The sequence below is a fragment of the Falco naumanni genome, chromosome 7 (genome assembly GCF_017639655.2).
Source record: "Falco naumanni isolate bFalNau1 chromosome 7, bFalNau1.pat, whole genome shotgun sequence".
Taxonomy (NCBI): domain Eukaryota; kingdom Metazoa; phylum Chordata; class Aves; order Falconiformes; family Falconidae; genus Falco; species Falco naumanni.
In genome coordinates this window covers 11,716,687-11,735,576 of record NC_054060.1, presented here as the reverse complement: position 1 = coordinate 11,735,576, position 18,890 = coordinate 11,716,687, and the positions used below count along the sequence as shown (strand labels likewise).

Genomic DNA, 18,890 nt, shown 5'->3' with positions numbered 1-18,890 from the left:
GGAAGAGCTTGCTGTGTGCAGCTGTGCTTCCTCACTTCACTAACAACTGCCCCAGAGGACCAGGATGTGCTGCAGGATAAACAGCTCAGACCGAGCGTCATTAGGACATAACTTTAGGGGTGCTCCATCAGGGCAGGAGGAAAGGTGGGTGGAAAATAGGACTTCAGTGAAGAGCTGCACAACTGAAGCACTGTGCTGGAGAGCTCAGGGCGGGTACATGGAGCTGGGGGTTTGGAAGACAAATGCCACACCATACTGTACAGAGCCAGCTGCTGAACCACGGAGAATAGTGTCAGCCTCTTCTGTCCAGCTCAGAGAGTGCTGTATTAGATGTCGGTTGGAGGAAGTAGGGGTGACTACTAGAGCTAGGCAGGGCAGACAGGGAGGTAAAACTTCCCGCTGTACAACCAGTGGCAATGCGTTAGTGGACTTCATAAAATGTTCACAAATGCTCAGAAACCAAGTGTTAAGGAGTGGCCTTTACAAAGGGCACAGCCTTGATTCTACGTCTGGATAAGACAAAAGTTTATTCTTGTTTTCTAACTCTCGAATCACCCATCTGTTCTTCCCTAAATTTCAGAAGGACGGCAGATCTCTTTGCAATCTTATTTTTTAATTTGTTCTATCATTTTTATCTGATGTGGGCAGTTCTGCATTGATGCAATGAGCAGCTTGTGGTAGAGAATGGTAGTGTTTGGTTTTCTGCGTGTTAGACAGTACATCGCCGAGAAGCCTGCCAGCGCAGGCTGGTGCTCCTCCTTTCTCAGGGCTCGTCGCTGTGCTTGGCACAGAAATGAGTCCAGCCTTGCTGTAAGGCACCTCAGTGTTCACTCATGCCTTCCCCAGCTAGCTGCCCAGATACTTGGGAGAGTTAATCTTTGTAGTTTATAGCAGACCTGGTATCTTCTCCTTAAAAAGAGGAATATGAAGTCACTAGAAGCTCAGCTGTATTTCTGGAGCGAGGGGGAAGCTCTTCTAGTGTGTCAAACACCTATGGAAAAACCTCTCTTCCTCACTGTCAAATCTGTGACAGCTCAAGGAACTTCCCTTTAAGATAACCTACCCTCTATTCAAATTCAGACAGTTGAGTAAGGTAGGGGATTCATCTGAATCTTGTTTTCTTCTCTTCTGTCAAATGCAACTCAAGAGGCTCTTCTAAGCAGACCGATTTCTTTCAAAACCTGCTGTATGCCATTCAGCCCCGTGAAGGAGGTTCACTGCCTTGTTGCCATGGTACCCTTTCTCTAAAGAGGAACAGAATAGTTAATTATGCAATTTAAGAAACTAAGGAGGAATGACAGAAAGAGAAATAATAGAAAGGAAGATTCTGGGTTTGCAGTAGGATTGCTGGCTGCACCAAAATACACTCTGTTTACAGGTAAAATATGCTGTGTACAGCCAAGGCTTCTCTGGCAGCATGGATTTCAAGGACATGCCCTTTGCTAGGCAGTGTGCCTCTGCCATCCAGGAAATCAATCCTGTAGTCAGTTACTGCTGTTACCTTCCCTGCTTGATGCTCCAGAGAGCCTCAGACATATTTCCTTGGCAGAAATTCTCTGGATGGAGCTGGGACAGCAATAATACATCACAGACCCATGACAAGCTCATGCTGCCTGTGGACATACAGAGGTACAGTTCAAGACTTAAGTGTTTTAAATCTCCCTGGCAGCATTCCATTGTTCCTCAGGCCTACTAACCCCCTGCTTGCTTTCCCCAGGACCCCAGAAAATCCAGTTCATGGTGCACAAGGCAGGACCAAAGAGATGGAAGCATCAAAACTGGCAAGATCCCAGCCCCTTTAGAAGGGCTGGCACGTTCAATTGGCCAATAGCACTGGCAGGCCAGCTACAGCTTGGGCAAAACAAAGCACTGCAACAGATCTTTGCCAGTAATGGATCCAGACTACAGTGCTCCATGCTGTGCGAACAGGGGGAGTTGCCTCTCGCGCAGCACACTGAGCTCTGCAAGCCAGGGGGAAGCGGAAGAGTTACGCCATGCCTTGTTTCCAAATGTGTGTAGCGAGAGAAAGAGGGAAGGAAGATGATGTGACCCCATGCAGTTGTTTACTACAGATGACTAGAAGGAGATCTAGACCTCAAATTCCCCTTCCGCCTAATAAGGGCAATAATAGCGTGGAGGGCTAGACAAGAGCCACATACGGTGGTAAGAGGAAGAGAGCAGCTGAGAGGCAATAATAATCCAAAATGCTTCTGGGAACACAGCAGGAACAGCTGTCAAAAGATCAACATTTTAATCAACAAACCTTGTACACAAGAGGATTCCCACTAAGGGAGTACATGTATTTTTGCTTTTACCACAGCTTCTACCACCTGGGCTTTTAAGGCCCAGGACAGCCTCTCTTTTTCAAGCTTCCCTCTGCAAGTATATCCAGGGAGGGTGGCTTTCCAGAATTTGTCACAGACAGGAGCAACATTCAACCCAGTCCCTGCTGCACACACTGATGTTGAAAGCTCTGTGTCTCCTCCACTCCCCTCTCACATTCGCCTGGCTTTCCGTGGGCGGCAGCCATTGTGTGGAACCGGGGTGTTGTCAGTGATGGAGATGACCTCCAAACCTCCCATAGTCAAACCCCTGATGGCAGCCTGGAAGAACAAGACGGCAGATGACACGCTGTTATCAACACAACAAATAGCACAGAAGGAAAAAAATCTCAGGGGAAAATAGTTTGGCTCCCCATCCAAAACCCAACTTCTTCCAACGATTCTACTTTGTAATTTTCTTAAAAATTAGTCTGTACCAGATAACCCAGTTTAAACCGATCTGTTCCAGTCCTTCTGGCAGCATTCCCATCAATTTTCCTACTTTAGTTGGAAGAAGTCATAAATACAGCTTTTATGCTGCCCCTAAAGTGATAGTACTCTAAAATTCTAATGATTCTAAAATTTCATTACTAGGCACTTGAGTGATGAATTCTTTAAATCACCTTCAGAATAATGAAGTTAATAGATGTAGTCACGTGATTAACCTGAATTTTAAAAAAAATGCGGGTGATGCTTGAGAAAGAAAAATATGAAAAGAAACTCTGACACCTACTTTGCGTCCTGGTCCAAGTCCTTTCACCATGACTCGTACGTGCAATACACCCTTCCCACGTGCTTTCTGCAGAAAGAACAACTGGTTAGTGTTCTCTTCGATATTACTGCTGCTCATACTCCTCTGGAGTCTTTCACTCCCTTTTAAGCCACTATCATAGTATTCTTTAAGTAAAAATAAAGGGTAGGTAGTGATGGATACAGAAGACAAGTACGGGGATTACTGCACAAAGACACGAGGGGAGAAGGAGGCCTGGATATAGCCATGGCAGTTTCAAGACAACTTCTGTGCTAAGCTGTCAGCTCTGCATGCAAGGCTTTAAGATCAAACTATCCACGACCTAAAGCCACAGCAGAAAATGACACATCCATGGATACGTGACTGAACTGGCAAGGGACTAACAAGGACTAACTCAAAGCTGTTTTCCCTTCTTTAATGCAGCAACTTCTCTCCTGTGATCAGTGGACTCCTTCTAGAGGGTAAATGAGAAAAGCAGGCAAGCTTTGTATTTGCTGTGCAGGAGTCCACACCTTCAGTGCAAAAATTCTAGCGGCTTGCAAATTGAAAATGAAAAACACTTGCTGTAAAGCATAGCCGTGCTGCCACCATGTGGATGGAGCTCCTCTGGGTCTCTTGATTTCTGTGTTCTGGTGCAATTAATGTACTAACAACTTTAACAGTGACAGAATAAATCTGGCCAAGCACAGCTATGCAGCTATTACGAGGCTCCGATGAGCACAGATTAATAGTGAAGATGTTCTTCTATTCCTCTGAGTCAACCGTAATAACCTGTTGGCTGGTAGCAGCACCAAAACACCTCTGACGTGAAAGGCTGGAGCGAGTCCCACCTAATTCAGGATAAGGATTTGCAGTTTAACCTTGCCTCATTCTGCTGTAATGAGGACTGTGACGCAGCCAGCCTCATATTCTCCTGCCACCTGGACACCCGCATGTTTTTTTAGAAACAATTACAGTAAACTATGCAGCTAGAAACTACTTGTGCAAGGACATCACCTTCTCTGACAGGAACTGCTGGCAGCAGCTCAGTTCTGTAACAGAGAGCAAATATAAAACATTCAGCCAATAATTACATCTGCTTCTCAGGCCCCTACAGTGCAAAAATTGAACCACTGCTGATTCAGGGGCCACATTTCCAAAATGGCTAAGATGCTCACTTGGAAAAAAGAAGCTATGCAAGCTGGTGCTCGAAAAGGACAGGTTCCAAGTTACATTCCCCAATCACCCCCCACACCGCTAAGCTCACCCTCTGGGCATTTCCAACTGCTGTTTCAAACATGCTTTGTCTGTATGAAGATGTGCAGTTGTGCTGGTTTTGGCTGAGGTAGTTAATTTTCTTCACAGTACCTGGTATGGGATGGTTTTAGATTTGTGCTGGCAACAGTGTTGGTAACACAGGGCTGTTCTAGTTACTGCTGAGCAGTGCTTGCACAGAGTCAAGGCCTTTTCTGCTCCTCACCCACCAGTGAGTAGGCTGAGGGGCACAAGGAGATGGGAGGGGACACAGCCAGGACAGCTGACCCCAGCTGGCCAAAGGGACATCCCATGCCATACAACATCATGCACAGCACATAACGCTGGGGGACAAGGAGGGGGACACTTGGGAGTGATGGCATTTGTCTTCCAAAGTAACCATGATGCATGATGGGGCCCTGCTTTCCTGGAGATGGCTGAACACCTGCTTGCTGATGGGAAGTGATGAATGAATTCCTTGTTTTGCTTTGCTTGCATATGTGGCTTTTGCTTCACTTGTTAAACTGTCTTTATCTCAACCCACAACTTTTCTCACTGTCACTCTTTTGATTCCCACCCCCATCCTGCTGGTGGGGCGTGAATAAGCAGCTGTGTGGTGCTTAGTTGCCGGCTGGGGATAAACCACGACAGCAGCGTGTCAGATGAAGCTAAGGAAACTGTCAGCAAACAGCGGCGTGCTGCCTTGAGTGCTAAAGAACAGAATTCTGCCTGTGAGCAAGGCATGTACCCAGGTAGTGAGGGGAGGCAGTCAGTGCTCCCCTCTGCAAGGGTGAGAATCATCAGCGCAGACTCACCACTGCTGCTGCCATGGCTGCGGTCTGTGCTGCGATGGCAGTTCCCTTCTTGGCATTCTGGAAGCCTTCTGTGCCACAGGATGTACGGGCAAACGGCCTGTTGTCAAAGCTGACCACTTGGATGTGGGTGCTACAGAAAGACAAGGGCAAGAAAGAAGCAAGCTAGAACAAAGCCTTATTCTCCAGTATCTTCTTGCTCACCTTACTGGCATGGCTTGCCACAGGACTCCTGTCTCCAAGCCACCCTAACTCAGCACTCCCTTTTGAGGTATCCCACTTACACAAACCTGCTGCAGAGACCTCCCAGCAGTGACCTTCCAGTCACCCTACAGAATCTGAGCAAGGTGGCAAAACCTTTCTGGGTAAGACTTAATCCAGGTACACCTCAGATACTGCTTAACCCTTTTAGACCCACCTCTCACTGTGAGCATTTCACCTTTTCTGTTTTTTAAAAAAAATGCACAAAGCATTTCTAGAACTTGAAAGAGCTTTTAATAAACAGTAAAATAACACACTGGGGATCACTAATGAAACACAACCATGTCTCACAGAGAATACAACAATTTTTTTCAACAGCTGTACAGCAATAGCATTAGAACGGAGGGCTAGAAGTAACCTGCCATTAGAGCTGTTGGCATCTAGTGATTCATACCAGAATGTAGGCAAGAACTGTAATAACAATCTTACTGCTGTTGAAGATGCTATAAGGACAGTTATGCTTCCTGAACAGCACTAAGGTTTGAATTCAGTATTATTATCTTCCCAGTCATGACCACCACTCCCCTGGCTTTTTTTTTCCTTCGAGCCTTTTGATCAAAATGATGACTGGCCAAAGCCTGGGTATGTTACAAGGCTTTATTTTGCATGAGAGCAGGAACAGAACAGCTTATTTGCTTACTTGTTGTACGTAGCTTTGATGTGAGCTATTGGGATCTCTTCATAGATCTTTCCATCCCATCTCATGGAGCTCCTCTGCAGGATTAAAGGGCTGAGAAGCAAAACAAGAGATATCAAGCACTGTTTAATTTTTGCAGTTTTATTTCATACTGGGAAAGAAAAAAGGGATCGAGTCTCCAAAAAGCTGTGCTTGTGATTGACACATTTCCTGTCCATCCTCGGCTGAAAAACTACTGAAGGCGACAAAACCTGCCAGCGAGAGAAAACCAGCAGGGCCCTCCGGGCTCGGCCTGGCCGTCTCACCTCGGGTCGGTCGCGCTCTGGTTCTCCGCCCCCTTCGCGGCCGCCGCCTCCGCAAGGTCCTGCAGGTGCTGGGGGCCGGTGCGCAGGCCGCGGCACAGCGTGGCAGTACGGCCCCTGCGGGAAAGAAACGGTATCCGAGCATGAGGGCACCGGGGCCTGCCCCAGGCGCCGGCTGTGGGGGAGGACGAGCCGCGGGCTCCGGGGAGGGGGGAAAGGGGTTAGGCCCAGCGGGGCCTCCCGTGCCGGCCGCTACGGCGGAACGGGAAGGCCCCAACGGTCAGCCCCGAGCGAGGGGACCCCCGCCACACCGCGGCCCGCTCCCGCCGCTCACCCCCAGGCCGCCCCCAGCAGCCGTTGCCAGGCGACCGCCATCGCCGCGCTCATGGCGGCTCCCGTAGCCTGCCCGCCGAGGCGCCGCAAGGCACGGCGGGAGCGGGGAGCAAAGGTGGCGGCGCGCACCGCGGTGCATTGTGGGTCGCGCCGCAGCGTGATGGCGGCGCCCGCTCAGCGAGCGGCCGGTTGGGGTCGGTGGCTTTGTACCGCTGCGGCGCCGCGGCCGTGGCGCCTCTTCGGGGCGATGTGTCTGCTGCGGCTGCCCCGCATCACGCAGCCTCTCGAGAAGGAGGAGGAAGAGATGGCGGCTCTCATGGAACAGGTAGAGGGGGGGTGCTGGGGGTCTGCAGAGGGGAAAATGGCCGCCTCGGGCCTGGAGGGGAGAGCACCCCGCAGGGCTGGCAGCCGCGGCCTGTCCCTGGTGGTGCCTGAGGCTCTGGAGTGACAGGCCACGGGGTGGAAGGAGATGATGGCCCTGCACAGCCAGTCTGGGGACACCATGGGTCATGTCGCTCCCCGCCATGAAGCGTTACTGAGTGCTCTGTGTGTAATTTGCTGCCTGCACCAGGTATCATGGGTCGTGGTAGTGCTCCCGTGGTCTTCCTCGATGCTGTTGATGTCCCTGTTAGAGGCTCCTGCTGCGAGCAGGGAGGCCCTGCTCAGTCTCAGGGAAACTTGCATCATCTTGCGTTTGCAGAGGCAGAAATAATTTAATTCTGTTTGTTAAGTCCAGCCCATATAGCGCTGGTGGTTTAAGAATTCTCTGTGCTGCCCTTGTAGATAGAGCTGGAGAAAAGCCACTATTCAGATCATGAAATTCGCAAGCTGAAAGAGGAGGAACTGCTTAGGAGAAGAAAGGAAAGTACGTATGATGATGTTGATGATGAAGCACCTGGCAAAACAATTATTATGGCTCAAGACTTGGAGGACAAGTGGGAACAGAAGTTACTGCAATTTAAAGCTGCTTCACGGATAACAGGTACAGGCTGTGGTTTGTGTGTTTCTGGTGAATACCCTGATTATTGGCCAAACACAGCTGAGTGGAATTCAGTAGAGGAAAAACATTTGCTGAGTCTTTTCTTGTTTTAAAGAGTCTTCACTCTGTGGCAGTACTGTTGGCACATGAGAAATTAACTGGTTGACAAGGAAATCAGTGTTCCTGTACTGCAAAGTGGTGTGTTTTCAACCTTACCAGGGTAACATGGTGAAAATGGATGTTGTTTCCAGGAAAGAGAAATGTTTAGTTGCTTTGTTCCCACGCTCCACCTAGTGCTTTTGTTGATTTTTGTCAAGGTAGAGATCCAGGCTGCTTGCTATAAATTCCTTCTGGAAACGAAACAGAGTACAGTCTAGCAGTGGTTTATAGAGTGACTGAGAGCACTGTCCATACTTTTTTGACATTGTCTGTGTTTGTGTATTATTGCTGGAAGAGTGAGATACAGAGGGTTGATGAATCAGGGGGATTAGAGCAGTGCTGCCAGGAGGCTGTTTCCAACGTGTGTTGGTTTTTGGCAGATGCTGATAAAAACAACAATCGAAAGTCATTGAACAGGAAGCTGGACAGTAACCTGATGCTTCTGGTGAAACAGAAAATTGGTAACCAGGAACTGTGGCTCCTGCCTCAAGTGGAATGGCAACCTGGAGAGACGCTGCGAAGCACAGCTGAGCGAGCCATGACTACATTTTTGGGTGTGTAGTTTGTCCTGTGCCTGGCCCTCCCCCCTCTTTGTCCCAGGGTTTTCTTCCTGTGCCCTATCTGAGGGATACCTGCTATCTGCTGTAGTGAAATCACCTCCCATTTTCTGGGAAAAGGCATTTCATGGCAAAGGGACAGAGCTCAATGAAGTGGGCTTTCCAGCAAGAGTTGTGGTCCTGGGTGATCGGCTCTGTAACTGTGTACTGTTGCAGAGTGACTGCAGCATGCAGGAGGCTGACGGGGCTGGCAGGCTGTGAGTTGGGATCTCTGGCTGACAGCAGCTGCAGTGCTGGGTCTGGCCCTCATGGTCTGCTGCTGGAGCATTGCCAGATGCCCCATGAATCGTCTTGGCTTGCTCCAGGTGCGTGGCTTCTCTTTTGTGGCAGATGGGTCATGGCAAGCCAGTGTGTCCTTGCTTTTCACTGTGGGTTGGCAAAACTTGATACCCTCTGCCTTCCTCCCTCACTCTGAGAGGACTAGCTGGACTCCAGACAAGTTCTTTTTTCATGAGAAAAGGCTTACAGTTGGCAGTATTTCTGCGAAGAGGAGGGAACAGTCAGTCTGAACCAGATATATAGAGTGGTTTATGTTGCCTTTTTGTTACTACAAGAGAGCAGTTACTGTTGTTCTGTGTTCTTATGTCTTGTTTTTTCTTTTGCATTGCTGCCTCTTGCAGGAGATCACATTGAAGCCAAAGTCCTGGGGAATGCACCATATGGGATTTACAAGTATAAATTCCCCAAGGCCATCAGGACTGAGAATAATGTGGGAGCCAAAGTATTCTTCTTCAAAGCCTTCCTCCAAAGCACTGATCTGTCCCAGGCAGAGCTGGAGGGAGATTACCTGTGGGTCACAAAGGATGAGCTGGGAGATTACTTGAAGTCAGAATACCTGAAAAAAGTCAATCGATTCCTTCTGGACTTCTAAGCGATAGGCTGTGCTCCAGCAGATGGGGAAGATGTGGGACGTGACTCCAGGGAGGAGCACAGCTGCTGCATTGCATGGTCTGTGTGTATGGGATGTTGACTTGGGCTCTGGAGGATAATTTGCCTTTGCCTTATTTCCCACTTCTCTTCACCAGGCCTGCACTGAATAAATATTAAAACTTATACTTGGAAGTGAAGCTCTCCTGAGAGAGTTCTTTGCTCTTCTTGAATCCTCCTCCTCCACCTCTTCTGGAAATGCATGTTATGATCTTTTCCTCTCCCAAGTGTGTGATTCCCTGGGGCTGTGGTACCCGGGAGGCTCGCTTTCCCCACCAGACTCCTGTCATAGTCTTAAGCTCAAATGGTTTCTTCTGTGCAGTGGCTAATGCTTGTCGCCGGTACCTGCTCTTTAATAAGAACAGCACTGAAGGGTTATCTGTGTGTCCAGGTGGGAACAAACCATCCTGGACACAAGGCTGGGCAACGTGGGCTTCTGGGGACATGGAAGCTGGGATATTCACAGCTTAATGTTTAATTTGTGTTGGAGCTGCCTCTGGCTTAGAGTCTGTGATACATGGTGGCTGTGGAGCCGCTCTCTCTTTAGATGGGTGCTGCTTTTCTGCCTGCACTGCCTTCCTCTTGAGCCTCAAGCTATAGCAACAGATACTGAAGGAGGGTGACACTTGAGCAGCAGCTCTCTGTCTGGGCTGGCAGGCTAATTTTTCCTGGTGGGGGAAGGCTGCTCTAGCATTGCGGCCTCCTGGGAGCAGCCTCAAAAGTGGCTCTGGGCAGTTCTCAGCTCCTATTCCTGGTGCATTAGGTCAGCACTGCAAACCCAGCCCAGCCGGGTCTGCCGCAGGTAGCCTGGCCCTAGTAGTGCGATTTCTTTATTAGAAGATCTATCCTGGGCTTATACGGTGCTGTCTCACCTCTCTGGGGCAAATTCTATTTCTTTGGGGTTTTTTTTTCTGGTTGTAAATGTAGCTGTTTGGTAGTCGGCGTGTGGGTGCGGTGCTGGCTGGACCTTGCAGAGAATCAGCCTTCTTTAGTGGCAGGGGGAGAGGGAGGAAATAGCTGTCGTTAATCATCGGGAGAGAGTTCGGCCTCCAGAGGTGGAACTGGAGATTGCTATATGTATTTTATCAATCCTTTGGGAGCTGTTGAGCTGCAGGCCTCAAATTAAAGCTATCCTTAATCACTCCACAAGCCGTTGGGGTGGGGGGGGTAGCACAGCAGCCTTCCATTTTCTAATGCTGGGCAGTTTGGGAGCTGCAGGCTTGCCATAAATTACCAGCAAAACAAAACTTGGGTTCTTGAAGCATCCTTGCAGGTCTGGCAAGGGGGCTGTGTCTGCCGCAGGGAGCACTTGCAAAGAGGAAATAAAGGCGGAGCAGAATACATGGCTGAAAAATTGCAGATTTTTTTTGGCTGCTGTCTGAGGTCAGCACTGCTGAATGGGAGACTCTTGCCTTCTCCAGGACTGAAAGCTCCTGCAGAGGGGAGAGGCGAGTCCTTCCCTCAGCTGTGCCCCACCAGCCTGGGGGGTCATGGGTGCAGTCAGCTCAGGATTAGGCTTTTCTCTGCTGCATTGTTTCAGGCTGTCCCTGGCTCTGTGGGTACAAGCTTAGGGCGTGCCCTTTGCCAAGGTCTCTGCCCAGTTTCCAGTGCTGTAGGTAGGTTTTGTGTTGCTGGAACAAAACTTTCAAAGCATACAAAATGCTGTTTAATCAGTGTTTGTTTATTCTTAAAACCAGGAGCACAAAAGAGGGAAAAGGCTTTACTGAAAGCTTGCTGATCTTCAGACCCAGGCAGTTTTTGCCATCTGGCTTACTCAAGCTCCAAGTCTTTGGGCATTCTTTGCTGAGAGAGGTGTAGCTCCCTTCAGCAGTGGAAAGATCAGAATCAAGAGCCTCCTTTTTTTTTTTTTTTTTTTCCTTGGGCTCAGACCCTTGTTCTTACAAGTAGCAGGTGTGTGAGAAGCTTGATCTTTTCTGGAAGCTGAAATTGTTGCTTTCTGATCACCTAAAACAAATTGCTGCTCACAGCCTACATAGGAACAGCACTTTTCTTGTTTTCTGTTACTTTTCCTGCAGCTGATTTTATTTAAAAACTCTCAGCCAGCTGCTGCAAACAATCCCAGATCCTGCAGCTCGGGTGCTTTTGCTCAGTTCTGCTGTGTGGCCTGTTCTCTTCTCTGGCCTTGGTGAGAGGGAAGGCAGAAAGATATGCAGGTTTCCTAGCGGAGAGGATGGTTTGTATCTTCTCATTTCCTCCCTGCTCCAAGAGGTACCACAGTACATGACTGAGGCTGTTCTTTTCCGTTGAGGGCTTGGTGGCTGCTGGCTGTCTTTCCACTTGGTGCAAACTTAGGCCCATACTTGCAGAGTTGCAGAGGTCTGATCAGGTGGGCTGGTGGGATATATTTTGCTAGTAACTACTGGCAGATAGTACAAAGCCTTAAAACCTTTTCTGAGAGAGCTTTTCTCTCTCCTGGAACAGAAGAAGCTGTTGAGTTGTGGCTGGGAGAGAGCTGCTGCAGCTGCAGCGTGCCTCCTGTGGTCCAGCACAAAGAGCAGGGGAAGCCTTTCACTTGTGTTGAGCATGAAACACAAAACTCCCCTTGCAGATGGAGACGAACTGCATGAGCTTTTGCCTGGATGTTGAGGGAGTCTGCAGCTTGTTTGCACCCAAAGCCTGGAGGGCTTTTCTCATCTTGGCAAAGGCCACCTCATGTGAGATCTCTCTACCAGAACCTGAAGCTGCAGCAAGTACCTGGGAAAGCACTGAGTTTGCTGTGGCTCTTAAGTGCAAGGCACAGTCAGATCAATCGAAGAGCTTTCCTGTGAAGTGTGCACAGGAGAGAGGTGTTTTGGAAAGGACCTGCGAGTCCTCGCTTTGAGAGCAGCAACGTGGGGCTCATCTAAGAAGTCCAACGTAAGAGCAGCGCTGCGGCTGCTGGGGCTGGTGTCTGAGCATTATCTGACTGCGCACTTCGGGGAGGAAGCTGGAGAGCAGTCAGACTGTGGAGACTTTCTGCTCCTCAAAGCTGCTTTCTGCACAGGGCACTTCCATTCCTGAGGGTGATACACAAAAGCCAGATCTTCTCCCCACTCCAACAGGGAAGTAGGTGTATTAAGATGATCTTTACTTGGTGCAATGCAGTCCAGCGGGTGTTGCTATAAAGCCTCCAGCAGTAGAAGCAAGTGTAAGGATCAGTTGCAGTCTAAACCACCAGTGTCTAAGCCGTTGCTTAAGCTACCATGTTAAAAAGAGAGATGAAGGTTTTCTTTGTGTCAAATTGATGCTACCACTTCCCTCCAGTGAAGGGGAGATAACAAGTCCTAATAAAACCACTTTTCAGCTTCACAGATACAGCTTTCCTCTACTTTCCCTAAGAAGTATCTTCCCTAGCTGATATCCCTCCCTGTCTGCGGGATTTTTGGGGATTGGTGCTCTCTAAGCAGAGCCCTGCTCGTGCACTTTGTGATACGCTGTGAACTGTTCAGACCCATGTGCTTTCTCACATAATAGGAAGCTGCTGTTTGTTGTTCATCCTGGCTGGCTCCAAGCAACCAAAGGCTTCAGCATTTGGAAGGTAAATACACACAGAGCCAGGAGAGGCCATTGGAGCTATGGGCTCCACCACTTTCTGCTCTCTGAAAACCTGTAGGAGGAGAGATGCTATTGCTCCTAAATACAGCCGTGAGCTTGTTAGAGCACGGAGAGCTGCTCCAGTGCTGGGAGCACCCTGCAGCTTCCCTCCTGCTGGGCCAAGGGGTGAGCTGGCTCAGGGAGGGTAGGAGTTCAGCTATCTCAGCTGGGGCAGCCTGTGGAGTCACTCCTTGTCCTGGAGGATAAGGCGTCTCCAGGAGCATCAGTCACTTTCCTTCTGTTCTGTTCAAGCTCTTGTGTTTGTATTGGAAAGGATCTGTCTCTTTGGAGGGAGTTTTTCTAGTAGCACCTGGGGTTTCTGCAAGTGCGGCCTGTTCCTGCTGTGCTCAACTGCCTGCAGGGGATGCAGTGTGGGGTGATCTGCTCGCAGCAGCCCAGAGACCCAGCAGAAAATGACATGGAAAATCAGGATTGAGGTCAGTGGTGATATGAGTGGATGAGGTCCCATCCTTTTGTTTCGAGGACACCTTTTTCCTCCCTTTTCTTGTGAAATCGCCCCTGTGTTTTGACATAACCAGAGCATTGGAAGAATGCAGAATACATCAGGCAGAAGGCAATGTTTGAGTGAATCTCTGCGAAGGTAAGAATGGATATAGACGAAAGAGAGCTACTGGGAACTTGGACTCAGGGTAAAATTGCTCCAGAAGCTTTGCTGATAATACCCAATCCTCAAACAACACCAGGCCCTCAAAAAGCAAAGCCAGGAATTTGTGAGGCGAGTACAAAATGCTGACAGCAGGAAGACTTTTCGGGTAGTTGTAGGTACAGCTGTGCTGTGAAGGCTACGTTTCCCTAACAGATCTTGCTGGGGCTATAAAATCCTTTGGCAGGACTTCACAGGCAATGCTTGGAGACCCAGTGGCATTTCTTAATTGAAATACGAAGGGTTATTCAGCAACATTAAAATGAAGCTTCTTCAAAACCTAGGCAAGGCAATAAAGCCTTTATGCAGCATATACAAGGTTTTTAGGACTCACCACCACGGCCTACTCCAGAAGCAGGACAGCATGTGAGCAGGAGCCGGCCCATTACCTGGCTACCATGAACATCCAATCTCATAATTAACTGAGGCGAAAGTTTAGGAAAAGATTTTTACAGCTAACAATTTGCGGCTTAAGCTGTTCTCTGCTGGAGATGAAGGTGAAGGCGGATGTCAGAGGCAGGTGACCTTGTGTTGAAGGGCTGCTCTGTGCAGAGGGAAGCTGGGGATGTCAGGCACGAGGCACAGGCCAGTGCTGCTGCTGGGAGGACGGTGAGCGATGTCAGGGGTGAGTATGTGTGCTGCTGGCCTGCTCCCACCGTGTGCTGCTTGCCTGCTTTCTGCTCGCTCTCATCTATCAAAGTAATTATGCCCATTACATTTCTCCTTTCAGGTTTTACCCTCCCAAATGTTATTCCACAGCATTAAACCTGTGGGGGAAGTGAATTATTGGGGAAAGTAACTAGATATAATCCAGGTTTAATGGGCACATAGAAAAAGCACACTGGGTTGGGAGGGTGGCTCAGCCAGCGTCCTGCTTCTGCAGGCAAATAGAAATTTATCATGATGTGTGTATATATCTAGCTTCGTGATCTGTGAGCTCTTAATAATTGGTTTGGTGACCTGCCGGCAGTGTTCTCTCTCTGTAGAGCTTTCCTCAGTCCCCAGTTAATATAATGGGTCACAAATCCCATTTGCTTTTGAATTCTGAGTAATCCTTTTGTTAATGTCGCCTATTGCTTTTCTGGAAGCATTGGAGGAAATCAGAGCCATGTGCTAATCAGTAAATCTGGTTCCTCGTGTTTGTAAGCTGGTGCCCTGCCCTGCCTGCCTTTTCCAAATGATCAGTGCAGCCCATTTGTGTCAGACCCAACGCTCCCCTCTGCAAAACAGCAATTGTTTCCCAAGCTGTGGCACTAGCAAATAGCACAGCCTGTAAATGTTGGATGAGCTTGAGGAAAGTACCGGGATGTGACGGGGCATGGGCAGCCAAGTGATAAGGGACTTGCTGGGGAGGGAGGCTGGGCATTTGGGGTGTCTGATCCCACCAGTGCCCTGTGTAAAGGGGCAGTGAGTTCCCCATTTCAGGGTGCGGGATGGGTGACTGCTGGAAGTGGCACCCATGGGGACCCACTTTTCTGCTCCTACTCTACCAGCACTCACAGCTCAACGCCCAGCCTTGCCCCCTGTGCAGAAGTAAGGGATGTGGCACAGCAGAAGGTGCCCCTTGCTTGCAGCATGCTAAAGGCTCATGATCTAGCACGGGCTGGAGGTAGTGGGCTGGATGGATGTTGCCTGTCCCGAACCCTTCTGGATTTCGTATCCCTTAATTTTCTCTGCCTGGAGACAGGACTGTGGTGAGCTGTAGCTGTCTCGCCTGCTGTCTCCTGCATTTGTGGGTGGGTGGGTATCAAAGCCCTCTTTCAGAGGGACAAGAAGCTGCCAGATGACCAGCCAGTAAGGTGAGCACAGGTATATGAAGGGAGGGAAGGGAGAGCATCAGCCCTCCAAATTACTTGAAGACCAGTAAAATGTTCCATATCGCCTGCTGTTGGTACCAACCCAAAGGCTGCAAGTGGCTCGTAGGGGCTGGGTTCCTGCTGCAGTGGTTGCCTGTGGATTGAACTGGGTGAGAAACTACAGTAGTATCTCCAAGCGCCAGCATATCCAAGTCACAAAGTCAGTATTTCTTGATTATTTTTGCTTGTTTCTTGTTTTTCTATAGGTTTTCAGTCTCCTGCACAGCTGACAAGCCTCATGCTTCGCCCCTTTCTCTCATGTTTCCATTTGTCTCCCTATTTTTAGCCTGTCTGTGGCATTCTTCACGCAATGTCTGTGTGCACTGCTTTGATCAGACCTGCTGCTGATGAGAATGCGACCTTGAAGGTAACAGCGTGCAGCAAAGCAAGATGTGTTGTATTTAGTTAGCTTGCTGTAGCTGGGCATCGCGTTTGCAACCCAGACAGGCACGCAGCATCACCTCCCCTTGCTTCTAGGCTGTTTTCCCTGGCCAGATCCCACCAGGATTTGGGCTATTTGAGTCCAAAACCCTCTCCCTGGCCCTGGCCCAGAGTGAGGGGCACAGTGGGGAACTCCCTAGCGCTAGAAGCCTGATGCACAAATGTAGAGGGCTCTAATTTAAGCGCTAAATTCCCTCGAGAATGGATGTGGATGTCACTTGCTGCCTGTGAAACAGCTCAGTTGCTAGGCACTAGGTGGCAGGCAGTGACTGGGAAATCCCATCTGTGGAGCTTTCCTTCCCTTTCCCCTTAATATCGCCTCCTGCTCTAGCTCTTGCTCGCTCCAGTGGGGGAACCTGGAGCATGGAGTAACGATCACCGATTTTTAACTGTTGTGCCTAAGCCTGGTGCCTTGCAAGGGTCTCGGAGACCAGCAGAAGGCCAGCTTTGCTCCGTGGAGGCTTGTCGAGTAACTGGATGCTCAAGGGAGTCTCTAGGGCAAAGAAAAGAGCAGGGAGCAGGCAGGCAGCATCTGAGGATGAAGGGTGGATGGCAGGTGGGTGCTGAGGGCTGCCCAGGGCACCGTGCAGGAGTTAGGAAGGGATGGAGGTGCAGAAGGGGTACATCCATATAGGGTAGGGATAGGGGCAAAAAATTATTGTAGGCGTTTGAAACAGGCAAGGAGAAGTCAAGAAATCCCTGAGGATTAATTTCCTATGGCCTGGTTGTGCAGTGGTTGCTTTGGAGAGGGTAGTGAAGGGATTTCCAGCAGTGTTCAGGTTTGAGCCTCGTGCTGTCCCTCACCTTGTGAGTGCGAATGTGGTCACCAGACCCTGGCTGTGGGGTTCGGTCACCAGGGAGGACCTGATCCTCTTCCCAGGATGGCGTAGCATGCCTTTGATTTACTTGGGTTGGGCTTTGGGGTTTATTCCCAAAAGTGGGCATAAAAGTGTGTTTACCTAGAAGAGAGAATGTATCTCCCACCCTACCCCGGTCATGCAGCATTGGCTTCCCTGGAGTGTTAGGGGACAGCAGTGGCAAAAGTCCTCCTTTATTCTCCCTTATTGGCCAGGGGTCTGAGTTCAAGGTGTCCCTGGGCCCTGCTATGTGCTGCTCCTGCCCCTACAAAGCTCAGGACAAGATAGCCTCTGTGGTGCTGGGTGCCTGGCTGTCCTCTGCCCAGGCACCAGCACAGAGCTGCAACCCCTGTGCCACGCTCCGGGTGTTGTAGGTCTCCTGTAAGCACCTTCCAACAAAAAGGGGATTATCTATAGCTTGTTAGAGTCCTTGCAGGGAGGGAGAATAAGGCTCTTTGCTTTGAAACGTTCTCTTCCCTGGGATTACAAGATAATGCATATGAAACGACATTAGCTCAGCCAGGTTTATGGATTATTTGAAAATCAAATTCTTTTAATCTCATCCACCATCTGGCACCAGTGTAACAGCCAGCAGCCAGCTCGCTGCCGCTTCTACCCCGACTGCGTCGGAGTGACTGGAGTATTGGAGACGGCAAGGGGACAGCAGCATCCCTGGCCACCACTGTGCATCCTGGCACCAGCACCTGGGCTGGCCTTGTCTTGACTTCTTCCCGAGACAGTGTGGAGGTAAACACGTCTCTGAGGAAGTGGGGGCTCTCCTTGGTGTGCACTGGGAACGAACAGATGATCTGGGAACATCTCACTGCTTGTGCCTGTGTGATGATGAGATTCAAAACCAGCAGCCAGAGGGGCCCCTAGGCCTTGGATAATGGTTAAGATCCAAGCAGGGGACCTGCCAGTCTCACTAACATGAGTTGCAGTGATCTCATGGCTGGGCAGGGAGGGACGAGGCTGCAGGAGCTACTTGCAGGATGCTGATGCAGAGCTTTTTTCAAGGAGGTTGTGTTTTATCTTGAGTACTAATTGGTAGCTGCTAGGGTGCGTCTGGGCTCTGTGGAGGGACTGTGATGGGTACCAGGGAGCCAGTGACAAATTTTACTGTTTGGGGTGGGTGGGTGGGGAAATGCAAGTGAGCACGCTGCCCCCAAAGAACAAGGCAGGGTGGAAGAACACATGAGAGATGCACCATGTGAAGCACTGCTAGCAGCAGCGCCACAGAGGCCAGCCTGGCTCACTCTCCCTGGCGTAAGGGTCAGGGAACAGATGGGACCAGTGAGCGATCAGGGACCACCATGGCAAGCTGGAGCCACCAGAATGGGGCATGTGAAGAGTGCACGCTGGGCATGTTGTCTCCAATCCGTGGATGCAGTTAGCACTTCCTTAGGGAGGGGACAAGGTTGGGTGATGTCCTGTCCTCCTGAGTGAGCCAACCTCCCAGCTGACTTTTCAGATGCGAAAGCCAGCTGTGCTGCAGAGCTGCTTGGTTCTTGTGTTTTTGGTTTCTGTGCTGAGCCTCAATAAGATCATCCGTCTTCTCCTGTCTCCTCCAGAACACTTCTGCACCTACTACCAAGGAGTGCTATAATCTCAGTACCCATTTAACATGAATAAAAAGCCTTCTGGGACAATAGGTCACGGTTATACAATTTAGCTCAAGTAGAGAAAAGGCCTTTATAGCTATGAATACATGAATACTTAAAATATATATATAACATTGGTTAACATCAGGACTTATAAGCATAATATGTATCTAGCACTGGGCTAACAGTCTGTTCCTTGACTCCCTCTACAGAAGGCTGTAGCTGTTCTGCCTGTCAACTGTCCCAGTGGCTCTTGGTGGCTGGAGTCACAATTTGCACCGCTCACCGCTTTGCCTGGGCTCTTGGTACAGAAAGCGGCTGTGAGAGGCAGGGGGTGGGTGGGGAGGGAGGTCTGTGATTGCTCCTCGGTGGGGACCAGGATGCGAGAGGCGAGAATGTGGCACCTCCGCCTGCAGGTAAAGAATTGCACGCAGAGCCAGGTTGTTAGCTAATGTGCCGCACAGTAATTCGCTCCCATGATTTGTGTGCCCTGAAGACAGTCGCAGGCAAGAAGAAAAAAGCAAAACAAACAAGAAGAAAAAGGA

The 18,890-nt window shown here is 49.7% G+C and overlaps 2 protein-coding genes across 2 annotated transcripts; one reads left to right on the top strand and one right to left on the bottom strand.

Moving 5' to 3' along the window:
* Positions 1–2,234: 2,234 nt before the first annotated feature.
* MRPS11 (mitochondrial ribosomal protein S11) lies at positions 2,235–6,759 on the bottom strand. The gene is made up of 6 exons (XM_040601529.1): positions 6,652–6,759; positions 6,321–6,434; positions 6,019–6,108; positions 5,121–5,250; positions 3,055–3,120; positions 2,235–2,603 (listed from the first exon to the last, which is right to left on the bottom strand). The coding sequence occupies exons 1-6, from the start codon at positions 6,702–6,704 to the stop codon at positions 2,496–2,498; spliced, it is 561 nt and encodes a 186-aa protein (XP_040457463.1). The 5' UTR covers positions 6,705–6,759; the 3' UTR covers positions 2,235–2,495.
* On the top strand, positions 6,703–9,467 carry MRPL46 (mitochondrial ribosomal protein L46). Its single transcript, XM_040601528.1, has 4 exons — positions 6,703–6,975; positions 7,434–7,632; positions 8,169–8,342; positions 9,026–9,467. Exons 1-4 carry the CDS (start codon positions 6,703–6,705, stop codon positions 9,274–9,276), a joined length of 897 nt encoding a protein of 298 aa, XP_040457462.1. The 3' UTR covers positions 9,277–9,467.
* Positions 9,468–18,890: the final 9,423 nt, after the last annotated feature.

Bases quoted from the DNA above. Each gene is read 5' to 3' on its own strand.
- MRPL46 (XM_040601528.1), top strand. From the start codon at position 6,703: ATGGCGGCTCCCGTAGCCTGCCCGCCGAGGCGCCGCAAGGCACGGCGG. The intron at 7,633-8,168 runs GTACAGGCTGTG...GGTTTTTGGCAG, and splicing joins AGCTGCTTCACGGATAACAG to ATGCTGATAAAAACAACAAT. The intron at 8,343-9,025 runs GTGTGTAGTTTG...TGCCTCTTGCAG, and splicing joins AGCCATGACTACATTTTTGG to GAGATCACATTGAAGCCAAA.
- MRPS11 (XM_040601529.1), bottom strand. From the start codon at position 6,704: ATGAGCGCGGCGATGGCGGTCGCCTGGCAACGGCTGCTGGGGGCGGCC. The intron at 5,251-6,018 runs GTAAGCAAATAA...GTCTTTCTGTAG, and splicing joins ATCAAAGCTACGTACAACAA to CACCCACATCCAAGTGGTCA. The intron at 2,604-3,054 runs GTAGGTGTCAGA...TTGTTCTTCCAG, and splicing joins GACTTGGACCAGGACGCAAA to GCTGCCATCAGGGGTTTGAC.